The sequence below is a fragment of the Macrosteles quadrilineatus genome, unplaced genomic scaffold (genome assembly GCF_028750875.1).
Source record: "Macrosteles quadrilineatus isolate MER2022 unplaced genomic scaffold, UCM_ALF_1.0 Scaffold_6__1_contigs__length_79288215, whole genome shotgun sequence".
NCBI lineage: Eukaryota > Metazoa > Arthropoda > Insecta > Hemiptera > Cicadellidae > Macrosteles > Macrosteles quadrilineatus.
The window spans coordinates 38,160,618-38,179,136 of record NW_026542599.1 but is presented as its reverse complement, the minus strand read 5'-3'; the positions used below and the strand labels follow the sequence as shown (position 1 = coordinate 38,179,136).

General features: G+C 34.1%; 2 protein-coding genes across 2 annotated transcripts; one reads left to right on the top strand and one right to left on the bottom strand.

Annotated features, from left to right (window-relative positions):
• Nucleotides 1–1,485: 1,485 nt before the first annotated feature.
• LOC128996872 (uncharacterized) lies at nt 1,486–7,548 on the bottom strand. Its single transcript, XM_054422390.1, has 5 exons — nt 7,281–7,548; nt 5,686–5,923; nt 4,279–4,391; nt 2,906–3,042; nt 1,486–2,251 (listed from the first exon to the last, which is right to left on the bottom strand). Exons 1-5 carry the CDS (start codon nt 7,400–7,402, stop codon nt 1,590–1,592), a joined length of 1,272 nt encoding a protein of 423 aa, XP_054278365.1. The 5' UTR covers nt 7,403–7,548; the 3' UTR covers nt 1,486–1,589.
• Nucleotides 7,549–10,628: 3,080 nt separating this feature from the next.
• LOC128996874 (N-acetylneuraminate lyase-like) lies at nt 10,629–18,421 on the top strand. The gene is made up of 8 exons (XM_054422392.1): nt 10,629–10,706; nt 11,959–12,014; nt 12,497–12,570; nt 13,916–14,061; nt 15,962–16,130; nt 16,647–16,792; nt 17,090–17,264; nt 18,000–18,421. Exons 1-8 carry the CDS (start codon nt 10,698–10,700, stop codon nt 18,143–18,145), a joined length of 921 nt encoding a protein of 306 aa, XP_054278367.1. The 5' UTR covers nt 10,629–10,697; the 3' UTR covers nt 18,146–18,421.
• Nucleotides 18,422–18,519: the final 98 nt, after the last annotated feature.

Sequence of the window (18,519 nt, the reverse complement as noted above, 5' to 3'; positions counted from 1 at the left end):
TGAATTTTAAGAAAAAAATCACATTTACCCCTCAATATTACGTGAACCGTTCATAGTAGATAGGTATTGTAAGGTATCATTATGTTCGAAATTTAATGTAGATTATATTTGTAATTTGTTATATTTAGAGAAAAACGCACCGTTTTTGAGGTATTTGCAAAAAAGTAAAAAAGTCCCATCCACCCCCCCTTTTCTTTTAACCCTCCTTCCCAAATCCGACACTCAAATCCGTGTAACCTTTTTATACATATCAAGGGAGGTTTATTGAACAATTTGGCACTCATTAGAAACTTTTTTTATAGGTGTCCATGGGTTTCCTCCATTTAAAAAACAACTTTTTTAGAATTTTAAGAAAAAAATCACATTTACCCCTCAATATTACCTGAACCGTTCATAGTAGATAGGTATTGTATGGTATCATTTTGTTTGAAATTTAATGTAGATTATTTTTGTAATTCATTATATTTTAAGAAAAACGCACCGTTTTTGAGGTATTTGCGAAAAAGTAAAAAAAGTCCCATTTTTACCCCATTTCCACCCCCTCCCCCCCAAACCCGACACTCAAATCAGTGTAACTTTTTTTTACATATTGAGGGAAGTGTACTCAACAATTTGGCACTAATTTGAAACTTTTTTTTTTGATGTCCCGGTTTGCTCTTTTTTTAAGCTAATTGCACTGTACTAATGCCTCTACTAGTAAGGTACAAGCTCTCAACACTCTTGTTTCCTCAACTAATTTGTTTCCAATGATTGTGTGTTTTTTGTGCTCTTAACATATCAGAGCTTGCAATGGATGGAGATAAATTTATGATTTTTATCATTTGTTTAGAAGATAAAATCACGTGTAAAAATGACTAATTTACGGATTTTTAAAATGATTTTGTAAATACTAAAAAAAAAAAAATTACAAAAACAAATTATTTTTTTTAAACAATTTTTGTAGGAATAATATATTTACGTGGGAACCAGCCGGCGGGTGGAACCTTCTTTGGAAGCACGTCAGGCATAGCTCTTTGGAAATTGGACTGAGGGCCGACGAAATTTGTCCATGGTGGTTAGCTATAATTTTTTGCAAAACTACACACTCTAAGCTTATTTTTTATGTGCCTCATGTCTATATTTTCATTTGGTAAATTGCCTTAACCGCTTACGTAAAATTTGATTGTGTCACTTAAGTAATTCAATAGATTTGAAAAATTAATCATTTTACAGTACTACACATTTATTTGCCTACGTATTTTGCAAATATTTATGTAATTTGGGTGTGAAATAAAGTGAGAGGATGTATATATATTTGTTAGGTACCAAGATCAGCTGTTTCTTTAGCTAGTACCGCAAGACAACAGCAAGCTGTTCTCAGGATTGTACCATAGCGACCCTCTGAGTCTTAGGTATGCAAGCCCTGTAGTCAGCAATAATTATAGCTACCGTATCCAGATACTTGATAACACAAATGCAGGGTAATAGAAGAAATCCAAAACTGAAGAAAGTGTATGTTAAACTTTTTATTGTGTAGCACCAACATAACATCAACTTATTAAAGCATCAGACTAGAAACAGAAGTCATAAGGATTTCAACCATCATATTTTCAGGAAGCAGGAGCACTTTGGATAAGCCTACAGAAAATCATATCAGGTGTTGGCATAGCTCTTTGTCCTTGGGAACTTTGAGGAAGCGGCCTCTGGATTCCAGAAGTTGGTTCACCTTGATCAGTTCTACAACAAAATGTAACTTCAGGGCCTGTAGAAATCCCTTGAGGTTGTCTTTGACGATTCTCCGGAATTTGTGGCTGGAATGGTCTTCCAGAAGCTTGTTCATTTACAGGTCTACAGGAACAAGTAACTCCGGGCGCTGAAAGTACAATTCCTCGCGAAGGCTCTGATATTGCGGCAGGTTTATTTTCCATTCTTGGTCCTTTGGTCAGATCCACAACCAAGAAAACATCCATCGGACTCTTTCCCTGGGGATTCAAAGTCTGTGTATCTTGATGTGCCTGATTTGGGACTCTTCCTGTTCCATTTTGGAAATTGACTTTTTTAGGAGTTGTGTGTTCCTGACACATGGATGAAATATCCAACATTCCAATCAATTCACCTTGAGGTACTTTTCTACCATCGATGAATTTACCTGCTTGACATGTGTTGTCGGAAGGTCCTTGACGAAGCTGTTGTGGTGGTTGTGACCCCAATGGAATGCATATTTCTGGATTTAGAGGACCAGTTTTCAGTTGCTTCCCTTCAAAGTTCTGTCCTGGAATAATTGAATAAACGTTATTATTGGATAATAAAACATATTAATTTTATTGATTAAGGAGAAGTGGATCACTTTCCAAGGCTATTCTACCACCTTTTTGGACTTAACTATGAAAATATAGGAAAAATCTAGTTTTATCACAAGTTATAGGCCTAATGTTACAAATTCAGAAAAAAATTATAAATATATGTATTTTATATAGTTTTTTTTTATGATTTATTTTTATTAATATAACTATTTCCTGCCATTGTTTTATGAAAACCCTGCAACTTATAACTTACATCTGTTATACTTTACACAGATGTTCATATGATAACCAGATGATTGATATTGTAAAACTTCAACCAAGGAGATAAAGTAGGAACAATAAACAATGAACATAGTCGCCAAAACACTCATATTTTGTCTTCCACTATAGAAAAGGTAACAGATTCATCTGACATAATCAAGGTAATTAGGTCAAGCAAACTTTTGCTTGTGTTAAAGTGATGCAAGACAACCAAAATGAAGTAATAAATCCATCTTTAACTATAGCATTACATTGTAGTTCTGAATTAATAATCATTATTTTCAAGATGTACTCTAGAAACAATCGGTTTTCATCTGGATATGTTATCTAAACTAGAATTTTTATGTTTTTAATTTCTATACCTGTTACATAGGTCTTCTCCTGAGTCAGTGAGTTTCCGATCCGTCTGTCGCCTCGTATGGGTTTGGGCCACTGACTGGGCTCACAGCAAGGTCCAGGATTGACTGCCACACACTCAGGCCTACCACCACACTCCCATCTACAGAAAGATAAAATAATTAAGTTACCATCACTGTCAGTACGGTAGCATTTTGTATGTATTTATTAAAAGCTCATTTTAGGTGTGCTAAGCCCCTCAAATGTTTGTGGATCTCCTGGAGATTGAACCCACCACACTCATACTGAAATCTGCAATTACTCTGGGCTGGATCCCATCTTTTGTCACTTTTGGAAGAAGTCGCGAGAGATACAGAAAACTATCTTTACTCGTTAATTGAGATCTGTACTGGTGGTTTTGCATAAAAAGCTCTTACCATTGACTATGGAAAGAACTATACATAGGTACATCATCATCCTTATCCCTTTTAATCTGTTTTAAAATGAATTTAGTTTAACTGAGTGAATGAACTGAAGGGTGCGCTGATTTGAATTGACATTCATTTATTTTTTATAAAACCTAGCCAAACTGAAAGGAGAACTCAAAGTAAACACCACATTTTTTATATAATTATACTTATCATAGTAGCCTATCAATAGTATAGAAACTAAATAGAATTTTGTCAATGTCAATAACACACTATATTAGTGGGTATCTTGTTTAACAATGTTCTGAAGGTTCCTTAGGTGGTGAGTTTAAATCAAATTTAGGTGAATCTGGTCCATTTAGATTAGATAACTAATCTGGTATTTGAAAGTACTGACTAAGTAGATAGCCCATATATGGACCAGCTGAAGCCAACACTTAATTGAAATAGATTATAGTTGAATGAACAACTTGCAAAGTGTGTACAGTTTAAAACCCTATTTTCTCCCATAGTTTTTGTTACTATAACTTGATAGTTAAAGATTCTACATAAAATCGGTTTACTATAAGTTGCGCTCCCTTTCAGTCTATATAGCTACAGAGAATTAGGGTAATGAGGAAACATTCAATGGTGTACCTAAGTGGTGTCTAGGGTAAGGTCCAAGACATTTGCTTCTCCTACCCCCACACACCAAGGGCGGGTCCAGGGCTAATTTTCGGAGAGGGGGCCATTCTATCGAGTGTGTAGGGTTATTTTAATTCTAGGCCAGCATGGCCACAACTTCCGGGGGGTCTGGGGGGTATGGAATACCCCCCATTGTGGGAGGGGGGTCCGGGGGTCCTCCCACATTTCATTTTTATCATCAACATGGAAATGTAATGTCTGTTCTATAAATTTTTAAATCTAAAAGTCACTGCTAGAGGTATCAACTCTACGTCTTACATTAGAAACATTACAACAACAATAACGACCTTGGACAGTCGTGTTGTAGTCCGTTACGTTTGAGACACTGACAGTTGGTGTAGAGAGACCCAGACCTCAACTCTTGAGAGGGGGTGCGGGGTAGGTCCCATGGTGCGGGGGGCTGAAACATCAAACACAACGTTAACTCGAGAAATATAAATGGAAACTAAGGAGCAATTTAGATTAGGAATTAATGAAGCTACTCAGAGTAGAAGATGAGAAGGGTGAACTTGGATTTTCACCTGAAATTAGACATTGTGAAACTCATCGCATAAACAATATATACTTATAAGTAAACATTTGCACTCTTGACAAGTACATGTCAAACAATGTACATTTGACTTCGATTTTGTTAGTATAATTTTTTTAAATTGTTTTTTTGTTTTTTTGTTGCAATGTAACATCAGGAACTAGTACCATGAAAATTTGTAATCGTATCTTTTTTTGTGGGGTGAGTATTCTTTTTAAGGATAACCTTTCTATGTGTGAGCCCAGAGAAAACTTGATTGAAAATAATTTGGATTTTCATGTCCACAAGATAAGGGAAAAATAATTAAAATCGGTTTCATTAAATCACTGTATGATCCACGAAGTTCAAAGGGATAAAACAAGTCAAAGAAGCAATTAGGCATTGACTTGGATGGGATCATGATTGCTGACTGATGAGTCTAGCTAGATATCTAGAATGAATTATTTAAGATTCTACAACCCAGATCTTTTAAACAAGATTAACTCTAACTTTATGACTAAGAATATAACTAGACATTCCATTCTAACGTTATAGTTGCAGCCAGTCAGGCCCATGGTTTGCAAAAGAGGTGCTCTTGTTCCCCTTCCCCAATCTTGCGGAGAAGTTTCTCTTCCTTAAGCCCCCCCCCCCAAATAAAACTTCTTACCTACGCCTATGGGCCCAAAAAACGGAACTAGTTGCTTTCACATTTTGAATGAAAATTCAACGTAAATTTAATAAAGCCACCGACAGTGTAGATGTGAATTACTGATTTCTGTTGAATACACCATATTTGGGACCAACTCAAACTGATGAGACAATTTATTGAAATCTATAGCATTTGTAACACATCAACTATCACAGTAAGAAAGACTACGGAAGGAAAAAATAACTCTAGACCGTAGCCAACTCTTGAGTAGCTCATTTAACTATTTACTTTATAAAGTAATTAATTGGCTACAGCTGGTCCATGTAAACGGGATTTCTACTTTAGTCAACGCTCAATGACAGTGCTCATTCAATAGACGATGACAGCTTTCAGTTTCACATTGCTATAAGAAATGTTAAGTTTTCTTACTTTTGGCCAACTTTTGTGGTACTTAAAATTACAAAGTGAAGACTGATCAATCACTACATCCTCTATCTCTACCTCCACTCCACTAGGGCCAATTGCCTGGCTACTTACCACCTTCCTCCATTCCTGGTCCTCCTTAGTGGCATCCACAAATGTCACCTGACTGCTGTTCTCATGCCGCATGTTCGTATAGTCGCTGGTAGGTCGAGTCTCATGGATGGCGATTGTAGTTATGAGTGGAGGAGTACAGTCTCTTCGTTTCCTCCATTGTTTGCACTCATCTTCCAGATCTCTCATTCCAGGAATTGCTTTCGCTGACCGTCTGCTCTGTCTAGGTTTCGCTTTGTCTCTGGAAAGTGTTCGGTATTGAATTCACTGACAGGAGAGGAAATTGTAAGAATTCATATTAGGTTACATCATCAGAATTGCTGCACAGATTTGTTTTCTTTCATAAGTTGAGTTCAATACATTTTATGATTTTATATTTTATTTTGGTCCTATTGCACAACATTTGCTTTTTCTAAATGTATATTGGGGATTGGTCCAAACCAAGGTCTTGTTACTATCTAACAGCCTTTTGTTTGATAGCATCATAAATTGATAGCACAATGACAAATGTCATCAGAGTTCAGGCACAACCTCGCTAGGAATTTAACCGGAGACTTTTATTTAAGGAAAGCACTATAACCACTCAGCTACCCTGACAATAAAAATCGGAATTTTCATTGCAGATTTAGTTTTGATATTTAATATCAACTTGCATTTTAGCATGACTCCAGAAAAGTGCAGAGGAATCATTCAATGGTACCGGTACACCTAAGTGGTGTCTAGCACTAGACACTATGGTGTCTAGGGCAAAGTCCAAAACTGCCCCCTCACCCTCATGTTCAAAGCTCTTGCTGGAGGAAGACCCTGTGCACAGGATGCGATAGAAATTTCCACAAAGTGCTCGCTACTCGGACTCACACATTAGCTATATTATTTATTACAGGTTTCACTACTTAAAGCCTTGATGGATGTTACAACACAAACATTTACGTTAGATACAAAACAAAAATAGGTATTTTGATTTATATAGTTTGGTTAGTTTCAAAGAAAGTCTTGCAGGCTACTTAAATCGATTCTCTAGTAAGAAGTGCTTTCTCCAGTAGGACCTCGAAAACAAATAAGTTCATTCCGGTATGTTTTTTCCTTCGTGATGGCTTTATTAATGTTATTATGTAATTAATGTTATTATTAATATAAGTAACCGACAACCTAAGAATAACATTAAAAACAAATAAGTTCATAAAGTTCAAATAAGGCAGCGAGACATTTATGAAAAGCCTCTATATTTAGTACAGTATTTTTGTCAAATATTGCATTATTTACCCTTTTACAAGATTGAAATAATCTATTTCAACACTATTTTGTTTTCATTTTTTCCTTACATCTGAGCTTGCTTTCCTATAATCTCTTTACACCAATGAAAACACTGTTAGGGTAAAATTGGTACCTAATAAATACTTAAGATGGATATACTGTAAATAAGTTATAATAAATGTAGTCTGTTGTGGTTTTAATTGAGAAGTATATTTAACACTTGACTAGCCCAATATGATCGGTAGATTTAGAAGCTGAGGGAATGATAGAAAATTTGGTGTATTCCATAGATTCTTTGATTTTTAAGACAGATTACATAACTTTACAATTCCTGTAATACTTACGCATGTTCAATACTTCCAATTATTTGCTTTACTTCGTTGATGAGTTGGCATCTTCTGTCATTTTTTAATGGAGTGTAATTTTCTGTACATTCCTCCTGACCGCAGCATTTCTGAACTCCCATTTTTTTAATGTCAAAAAGGTTATAGTTTAAAAAAAATGTTTGTTAGTGTCTATGTAAAACCCTATGGATAACTTGAACTGAAATTTTAAAGTGTTTCTGGTTTTGTATGAGGTGTTATGATGAGGTGAGTTTTGTTTAATGTTTTGCTAACAATGTTGTCATTGGATTATGAATCATGTGTTTTAGAATTGAAGGAATCAGATGTGTGCCAAAGGTTATTTGAGGTACTATTATTTTGAAATGAACATGGTTGAATATGTATGTAAATTACTTCAATTAGCATAATCAATGGTGAATGGTGATAAATTGTAAATGGTCATACAACATTTTACCATGCAGGTTTTATTTAAAACAATGATCCAGGTTATTTACTCAGTCACTTTATTAAGACTGCATCAAGTTTGTGTACATGTTTAAAAGCTGAATAGCTTGGGGGGGGGGGTTATTATTCTTGTTATTTCCATTACTTAAAACCTTGTTTACCCAAATAGAACCATCTAATCATAAACAAAAACTCAGTCAGAGTTATATAACCAAACAGTAAATCACAAATCATGAAACTAACCCTACTAAAATAATAAAACAGAATTTCATTTACCCAAGCAATCAGTGTCACTGGACATGAACTATAGAGACAGGAAAAACGAGCTTCAAAATTTACAATGGGATGAGAAGTGATGGTTAGTCTATGATGCTATCTACAAACCTTTTTAGGCATTCAGGAACAAACTCTAAATCAGGTCCAATAAACAAGTTTGTGCCCAAATGTATGTCCTACCATTACTAAGGATCGTGTTTATTATGCTTTGTTTGTTTGTGTCAATAATATGGAATAGAGTTATGGGACAGCAACTGTAACGCAAAACCATTTTCAAAATAACAAAAAAACAGTTCCTTAGAATTATAAGCTTTTCAAAACCAATTAATCTTTCAAATTATTACCTACGGTAATTAAAAATATTGAAAATACTACCAGTTTCATCTACTTATATCCTTGAAACATAAAAATTAATAATAAAAAACTTTAAATTTTTATGAAACCCAACTATAGTTGTTTAAGAAGTTCAAAATGATTTACAACTACCTACAGAATTCATAGGCTTGCTTCTCTCGAAACTTGTAAATAATAATAATAAAAATATATATTATTTATATTGAGATTCACTGAGTCACACACATTCAAAATTCAGTCAGTGGTTACTGACACAGCCAATAACGTTTCACAATAGTTAGTTTTAATCTTGTTCTGATTCTTCTTAATTGTAATGGAATACACCCAGACAGCACACTTTCTCCTCAGGACATCCCACGGATATTGCGACAGGATATGCAAGATATCCCATAGTGGTCCTATGGTCAACCTGGGATATCGCAGGATATCCACAGGAATGCGTAATGTCCCCGCCCGGGGATGTCCTACGGATAAGCTCACACGCATATCCGTGGGACATCCGAGGTCATCCCAAGGTAGTCCTCAGGACATATGGGACTACTATGGGATGTGCCTGGGATAAAGTGTGGTCTGGGCCTGAACATAAAAAACACAAAATAATATAGATTTAGTATGAAAAGCTTAATTATAAGTTTAGTAAATTGATTAAATAGTTAATAAACACAAATTTTGAAGAAAAAAACGAGAAAAAAGTTTTTGACCCAGACGGGTCTCGAACCTGGTACCTCCGCCTTATGAGCCTTTTACCTTACCTCCTGAGCTATCTGCGCTTGATGATTGTGTGTGTTTTCAAGTGGTAAAAGAGTAGCCGACAGTTGCAATGGTCGCAATACTTAAAATTTTATGATAGAACTCTAGTTTTCCTGAACTCAGTGGTAGTAATATGTCAGTAAAGTAAAGTCAACCCTTGCTAGCCATAGTATTAACAAGACATATTTTCAATCTGGGAAACCTTAAACTTTTAAAATAAATTATCAAACCTCAACATCTTAATGCGTGGGAATCTTATTTTTAGAAAGAAAAAAAAACAGACCAAAATTATTTGTTAAATTATGAAGACGGCCCAATTATAAATTCGGAATTACTGAAAATAATTACATCAAGAACAACACTGTAACATATCCAAAATTCAAAAGATTAATTTTTCTAATATTATTTTTTATTTTTCCAATATTCTTTAAATCATCTGTTTTAACTTTGTTTAAAATTAATTTATTAAGTAAATATTTACTTTTTGTACTAGTGTAAACACAGCCTGAAGATGGAAACCAAGTTTCTGAAAGCGCTAGTGAAAAAAAAAAAATTATTATATATTGGCCTTGTTGAACATTTAAATTTAGATATACATTTAATCAGTGGTAGTATTTTTTTTCTTCAGTTTGTTACCGGAACATTTCGGGACAATACAGGATATCCAGTGGATTTTGTACATGTCCCGGGATGTCATGGGACATTCTGAGATATCCTATGGCATTCGTACATATCCCGGGACTTTACAGGATATCCTGAGGTTAACTTACAAATCCCGGGACATTACGGTATATTGTAGGATATCCTGTGGATTTCGTACTCGTCCCGGGATTTTGCGGGATATCCTGAGGATAGCGTACATATCCCGAGACATTCTCAGGACATATGGGACTACTATGGGATGTCCCTGGGATAAAGTGTGCTGTCTGGGCATTTATAAGGAGAAGCATTTTTTTATACTTAATTGTTGAGAGTATTTTAAGAACCAGCAAGTCAGCAAGTGGTTTTGTTTTTACTATCTTGCAGTGTCACAAAGCTGTGTAATTTGTTACAATAATGTTGGGAATTTTCATCACTTTTAAGGTGCCTGAGGTTTAATGTGCCGTAGAATTTTGGCATGGCTGTGGAAATTTAGGGTTTAATGGAAAATAATAAGGGCACAAGAATATTTTCTAATGTAACATACCATAATTTAATAAAGAATTTGTTCCCTAGAGCTTCTAAGGAACAAATTCAGAACCCATTCTTATATTTTTTTTAATTTTTTCAAATTTTAGGATTAATGAGAATATAGAGCCATCAGTTTTCAAATAAACAATTAAACACAGTGACACTTACAATAGTATTAAAAATAATGATTACAACAATGACTTTTCAAAATGTTGAGAAATTGTTCCTGCTAATGAATGAGGGAAATGGGGGGATGTAGGGATTGATGAGGGAAATTGTAGGGAATTTTTGTTGCTGCCAGGGAAATTACTTGTTGAAATGGAGACACTGCATCACTTTACTACTTGTCAAACTGGACTAGATTCAGAGTTAAACAGACATCATCCCACGTCTTATCAGTCTGTAGCTTCTATTGCTACCACTATGGTTTTGGTAAGATACAGCTAATATTTTAAAAGTTTATCCATTAATTGTTAGCCATTATTATAAAACATTTGTCTTTGTTTAAATTAAGTGTAAATTTAGAACATCAGAACTTAATACAAACATGGATTAGTCTACACTTATCCAAACCTATTCATCATACAATTAATAACCTACTGTATTTTGTAACATTAAAAATATGTTACCTAAAATTATTTTGTAGCCAAAATTTGGAAATATTACTACTACAGTCAAATAATCATATTTTAATGCATGTTTGTTTTGAAATTGGAATTATTGCTTGAAATTTTTACTGCCTATACTGTTCTATTTATTTACTGAATATCATTAATTCAAGTTGATTATAATACAGTTTTTCCTGTGAAAATTATATATTGTTTATGTAGAGTACTGGGGTTCACTTGTGTGATGTGTTTTTACTTTTGTTGTTTGATAAAAAAAAATGAAGGCATAAATTATTTGTAATAAAGGTTGTCATTTGTAAGGCTTAAAAACCCCCACATAACTATAAAATGACTCATGCAATAACTGTGATATATTTATAATTCTAAAATAATGAAGAAATTTTGGTATCTAATGAACCAGGGGTTTTGTGTTAAGCTAGTGATGTATAAAACATGTTTAAAGTGTGATAAGGTTTGTTTAGTAACAAAGATAAAATAATACTGGTACATGATTCCACCTTTAAAGAAACATGTAGACAATGTAAATTCCCTGTTGCTTTATTGTTTGTTTTTTTAAAGGAAATTTATTTTTAAATTAACACACAGGATAAGTTGCATTGGATCATTCAATATGGTTTCATGGTTGCTTGTATAATAAAACTAGTACCTCCATTAAATTATTATCCTTATAATATAAGGTAAGATGGAAAACAGTGTAATGTCTTTTACACTAAAAATATGTTTGTAGATGAATATGCTATGTAGAACAGGAAAGTAATGTCAGTAGTCAAAGGCGATGTACTAAATTCTTTCTCTTCATAAGCTGTTCAGGAGAAAGAAAAATCAAAATCACCTGGTGTTTGAAGCCCAATTCCCAACTAAAAAAAACTGGAAAAGTACCGGTACTGTAAATATTAATTTACTACAAGGACTAGATAACATCTACAAACTGCCCTGTAGATAAATTCAACTACATCCCCTAAAATGCATGATCATAACTGTATTAATACAATTATGTTGTTGATTGTTCATATTTAGTTTTTGAAATGGGTAATTATTATTTGTTATCTTTTCAGGACTTAAATTTTAAAGGGTTTATGGCCCCAGTATTTACTCCTTTCAATAGAAAAACGTAAGTAAAATCTGTCTATCATGAACCAAGATATTAAAAATACTTTTTAGTTAGTAAAATAACAACTATAACAATACTCATATAAAGGCATACATCAGAAATTGGTGGTTGTTGAAACATATACATCACAATATCTTGTTGTAAAATGTTTACGAAAGAATATGTCCTGTTGTAATACTATAACAATATTACTGTTCTGTTTAGGGTTAGACTTTCATATTGAGAAACCACTCTCCCATCATGCTGATTAATATCATTGGTAATAACTTTTAGAAATGTATATGGGGATTTCAATGTTTATTTTTTTAACAAATTTATGAAAGCATGGCTGGTTTTTAAAGGTTTATTGTTCTTAAATCTGAATTAGTTCACCTTTAAAGCATATTTTGTGTGTTATTGTCTTATTATTTTTGTTCTGTTGTTTTATTTTTCATACATCATTTAAAAATGAACTTTTGCTTATTTTCATCAATTATTTTCAGAGGCGAGGTAGATGTCAGTATTATCAAGTCATATGCTCAACACCTGTTAAAAAGTGGAGTACAAGGAGTTTTAGGTATAGTATTTGATGTTGATTTATTGAACTGTTGGATAACTGTGATAGTGTGATTATTACTATTTAAAAATTTCTGATTTAAAATACAAAAAATAGTCAATACATTTATTTATCAAACAAAAACTTATGTGTTAGGTACAAAGACCATACAAGGTTTGTCTGCACCAAGAAAATAATATTTAAAATTAATAAAGGTTTCACCTTAACAACAACCTTAACATTGTTTTTGTTAACAAAACTTGCAAAGAAAATTTTTGTTTTGGAAGTGAATTGTTTAAACCTAATTTGTTACTCTACTTCTGATGTGGCAACAGACACAAATTTGATATTCTTTACTTACTTCTTAGAGAATAGTATAAGTGTCGCAAGTAGAAGTGTTTTAGACTGGGACGGTGGCGTCGTTCTGTAATCCAGCTACTAGGAGGTAACGAATTGTGGATATTTATATGCATGAACTGTGGATGCGATACTCCCTGGTGTGGATTAACGTCCGCACGTGAGTACTACGACTATCCGCAGTGCTACCCTAATAATTAGACCAATTCGTTAATACCAAGGCAAAAATGTGGTCCGAATTACACTATAAACTGGAGGTCCTTTAGTTGCCATTCGCTGTACCGGTATGGGTTTTAATTAACAGCTGTGTCTTAAGGAATATATCGGCCTTTAGTCCCTAACAAGACCACGAGATCGCACCACTCATCTTTATTCATACTTGGCTTAAAATACCTACCTTAAAGCATTAAGTACAGATGGTTTTTTTTTTAATTTGGCGGCCTCTTTAAACCTTGCAAATAAGCATTTTTAAAGCCGTTATTTTACTTTGCTGCTTGTTTTGGATACACTTTTTTCATCAGGAGAATTATTACAGAATGTAAATTATTACAGTTAAGTAAGTAAATCATTACAGTTGTCTTCCGCAATGTTCAGATAAACTCTATTTCAGTTTATAAGTGTTGCTGTTTTATGCTGTTTGTTCTTAAAGTGGAATGGGTTGGTTTCTTGATTTAAGTGTTAATAAGTGCTCCTTTGGACGGAAGGGTGAAATCTAATGCATATCTGGTGTTGTGATGGCGTAGGTCCCTATGTCTGGTTTGTTGGAAAGCTATTGCATAAGGAAGTGATACTAGAGTCAATATGTTTGTTACCGGTACTTAATTAATAGGTGCACAACAGCTGTCATGTTGCCCAATGCCAAATACACACTTCAGTACCCTTTCTTGTTGGATGTGTTCAAGACCTAGAGCATACACCCTTGACAGATACTAATACAGATTTTTATAACAACTACCGGTATGACAAAGTATTTTTGGTACTTTTCGAGCTCATTTTCATTACTTTTCAGTGAATGGCACGGTGGGGGAAGGTGTGTGTATGAGTGTTGCTGAGAGGAAGATAGTTCTGGAAGCTTGGCTAGAGGCTGCCAAGAAAACTTCACTACACGTGATGGTGCAGATCGGAGGTCCTTCGCTCAGAGATGTGCAAGAATTGGTAAAGAATAATTTATTCTGAGAGTTTTTTCTATGTTCGCTACAATCAGTAAAATTCTATCGGTGCCTCTTTGACAATGAGAGGTGTAGACTCTTTTTAGTGGTACAGACTTTAAGTGATAATGCAGTTTTAGTTTTTTGGAAATCTCACCTATGGGGGAGTTATACTGGGTCCATAATAACCGCTAACATTTTAAGCAGTCATTTCTCAGCTGTTAACTTACTTCACTTAGACAGTTGATTTTTGCAACGATTAAAAGCCCAGCTGATAAAATTTTAGTTGAAATGGAGCAGTGGACTGTTCAACACCAGGCTTTTGCTGACGAACCTTTTTTTAAATAACGAGTCCATAATCACTACTCAACAGTTATTTCGCAATAATTTCCACATTCATCGCAATGATGCATTCCTCATGCAATAACCATTTGTTGGTGGTTGAACCAATTTAGAAATAGTGCATCTGCTTTGAAAATGAAACTAACTAGTAGATCTAAGTCAATTTTTACTCCAGAACATGTTGAAAATGTGCGTGCATCTGTATTACAAAGCCCAAAGTGATCAACGCGGAAACAATAATCTACCGCGTTGGGATTTTCCAAGACAATGTTACAACAAATCTTGCATCTTGATTTAAATTTTCATCCATATAAGCTGGCAGTCACTGAAAAACATAATCCTGCAAATCCTGAAAGGTGAATAGTGTTATTAGTGTAATATGGGTTATTGGTGTGTGAAACGTTATCACAACTCATTGAGCAGGAAAACATTTTGCAAGTTGATGTTGTCTGATGAAGCTATCTTTGAGCTATGTGGCTCTATAAATACGCAAAATTGTCACTACTGGTCCTTAATTTTATAATATTTTTTTTAGTAAAAAAAAAAACTGTAACTGTTAACACAGCGTTGTTTTATTTATTGTACTTCACAACTGCAAAACAATAATTGCATAGATTGCACACATTATTAAAATTTTATATCACACTCCATTAGAAAAGTTTAATAGTTTGAATAACTTTATACTGTAATTACAAAAATTCTATTAATTAAGGGACTATTCAAAACGCAATAATCAGCTCTCTGACTCATGAATTAGCTGAGCTGTAACAAAACAAAATTTTGGCAGTTTGTTACTATGGATCACCAGGTACAAGTACCACATAGATCATTAATATTAGTATTACCAATTGTGGATGCTACTGCTGACCAAAATATGAATACAGGTTCATTGTTGAAGGGAGTAAGATATGGTTTGTGTTTGTAGCTTTACTAATGACTACGACCGGTTGTTTCTTTACCATTTATCAAGAGCCCAATGATAAAGGTAGCTGTGCCATGAAAAAGCTACAGACTTTTATCAGGTCGAATCTAGCAATCCACATACTTTACTGGCCACAGATGCTTACAGTTTGTTTTGCGAGTGAAAATCCAGCTTGTGCATGTTTACATTTGAATGTTTATAGACATTGAGTTACCTGGGTGATGAGCACTGTTTTTTCCTATCGCCGCACCCGGAGTAAAAGTATAGTTTTGATACCGACCACTCTATTGTTATTTACACAGCTAACACCAGGAAGAAAGAAATTAAAGAACAATCGAAACTAATAAGTCCATAGTCCATTCAATTGTCAGAATAACCGCAATTTCAATATGACAAACAAATATTGTCCTTCCCGGCACCAGGAAAATGTGTTCACCAAAGGGAGCCTGCCATCTGCTCACGCACTAGCATCTTTAGCCAATGTGCATCTTTTCATTTAGTTTTTTGCTCACAAAACGGAACTGTAATTAAAATATTTTTTGAGAAATTCAAGGATGTATCTGTTATAAATTCGCATAACATTATATATTTATTTTGTTTTCCTTAATCAAAAGTGATTTGAGTTCTTTTGTCCATGCTATAGGCAAAGCATGCCGAGGACAATGGAGTTTCTTCAATTCTTTGCCTTTGTGATTTGTTCCATCGGCCAAGCAACGTTCACGAACTAACTCACTACTTGACTCTCGTTAGTCTTGCTGCACCTAAAACCCCACTGCTCTACTATCATATACCATCCTTCACTGGTGTCAATTGTAAGCATTGTTTTCTTACCTTTCATTTACCTGTTAGACATTGATTCAACCAAGGTGATAAGGCAGAAAGTTTAGGAGAGAGTTTTGGAGTGTATTATGTAGGGTCAGTTTTGGAGGGAAAGTTTCAGAGAAAGGGCGTGGGAGGGAGAGTTGTTATGAGAGAAAATAAGAGGTCGAAGGGAAGATTTGGAGAAGATGCATCTTAGAGTTTGATATAGTCATTTAAAATTATTAGCCATTTGCTAAATATAATGACTGTCTATTTTTTTATTACAAAATCTGCAGCTTGTTAATGAGAGAAACTGTGTAAATGTTCAGTTTGATATTCTTTTAACTACATGCTTATTGTCTAAGATATTTCTTATATATATATATATATATATATACGAGTATATACGGTAGCTTCTAGGAATATATATCTCTTTTCTTCATGTAATTGAAACCTAATCTAGGTAACTGCTAAAACCGAACTCTTTATCTAGCTCCTCTTAATGAGATAAACCTATTTATTTTTAGTGGACATGGAAGACTTTCTTAAAGCTGGTAGTTTAAAGATTCCAACTTTGGCTGGCATAAAGTTTACTCACAACAATCTTGAAGAAGGTTCTCGATGTCTCCGATTGAACAACGGACGATTCACTGTACTGCTGGGAAATGACCAGGTAAGAATTTACATACTTGCTTGTTACGGTGCTAACAAATCATACATTTTTATTATTAACTTTGTGATTATGAAGTTATTAACTCCGTTTTGAGAGCCCTGTTGCAAGTAACTCACATTAGAGCTCTAAAATCCCTAAATGTTGGTAGTTTGTCTTGATGTATAAGATTAGCACAGTAAAATATGATTCAGTTAAAAAACAAATACTTCCTTTTACAACCTTGTATCTGCCCAACTCTCCTTTACGCATAGCACTGTGCTCCATGGTCAAAGAAAAATAAATAACATCAATTTTCAGCTTATAGCTGCAGGATTCTTCGAAGGGTTCAACTCCCTCATTGCCACAACCCTAAATATGTTTGCAACTTTGATATCGGAAATCCATCAAACAGTGAATGAGACTACACATGTAAACCTTGCACGCAGCAAACAATTCCGTCTGACTACTATCATCAACACCATCATCAGATATGGTGAGTTGTATAGGTGGTTCTAGTGTTTATCAACACCATAATCAGATATGGTGAGTAGTATAGGTGGTTCTAGCATTATCAACACCATCATCAGATATGGCGAGTAGCATATGTGGTTCTGCTGTTTATCATGTTCCTTGTGATAAAATAAACTATAGTGTATGGTTTTACATACACCTAGACATAGGAATATATGTTAAATATGGAAAAACTTTAAGGGAGTAACTAGTTTTCATTTCTGCGTTGTATGACTAATTACCAGCCAAAAAAACGAACCTGACAAACAAGAGTGGTTTTTTGCTCAATTCTTTCTGGTGAAATTTAAAAACAAATAACACACATAAAACACATAAAAGGTACACATAAAGGTCAGATACTATTTGTGATGTTCAGACAATCAAATGAACTCTTAAACCGTAGGGTAGACAGTCAAACATTTAACTTATTTATCACCAATACAAATATTTATTCTGATTTTTTCAATCTCTATGGAAAAGCGATTCTGTATTATATAAACTTTTAAATCCCTCTTGATTACCATTGTAAATGTCAGTGCATGTGATGTGTCAAAATAGAATCTCAAAACCACCAAAATTTTGAATAGGTTTTGAATACAAGATTTCATTTCGACCTTTAACACCAATCATCAGCTAGACCTAAGTTTATGAAGAGTGCTTGATGATGTCATTTGTTTTACCCTATGAAAATTTAGAATCAAGTTCCATTTTTTTTTAGGTAAGTGGGTGCCGGCGATGAAAGAAGCGATGTACATCATAACAGGGCTCGACTTTGGAGAAGCCCGTGAACCCCAAGGGCGAATGACACCAGAGCAGATAATTCAACTGAGGTCAGACTTATCATCTCTTGACCTGGTCAACTGATAACAGTAATATCAGTGTTGGACATCATGCAATGCTGATAAGCCAAATGTGTCGTGTAATGATTCATACTTTGGAATTGGCGTTTTGATGAACTGATTTGACTATAAGATTATATTAATTTATATGCTTGTGTATTATTTATTACTATTCAATATATTCTGCTGAGAGGGGTAGTATAATATTTCACTTCAATTCCGTCTAGCTTTGTGATAAAGTATGTTAAGATATTGCTTTTTAAACTGTTAATGTTAATAAATGCTTCAGCTTTCAGTTTAACACGTAGTTTTTCTTATCCACTACCGGCTTCTTAATCACAGGTTATGGTTAAATTAACATTATTGTATTGAAGCAATTTTCAAATGTTTAAATGGGTG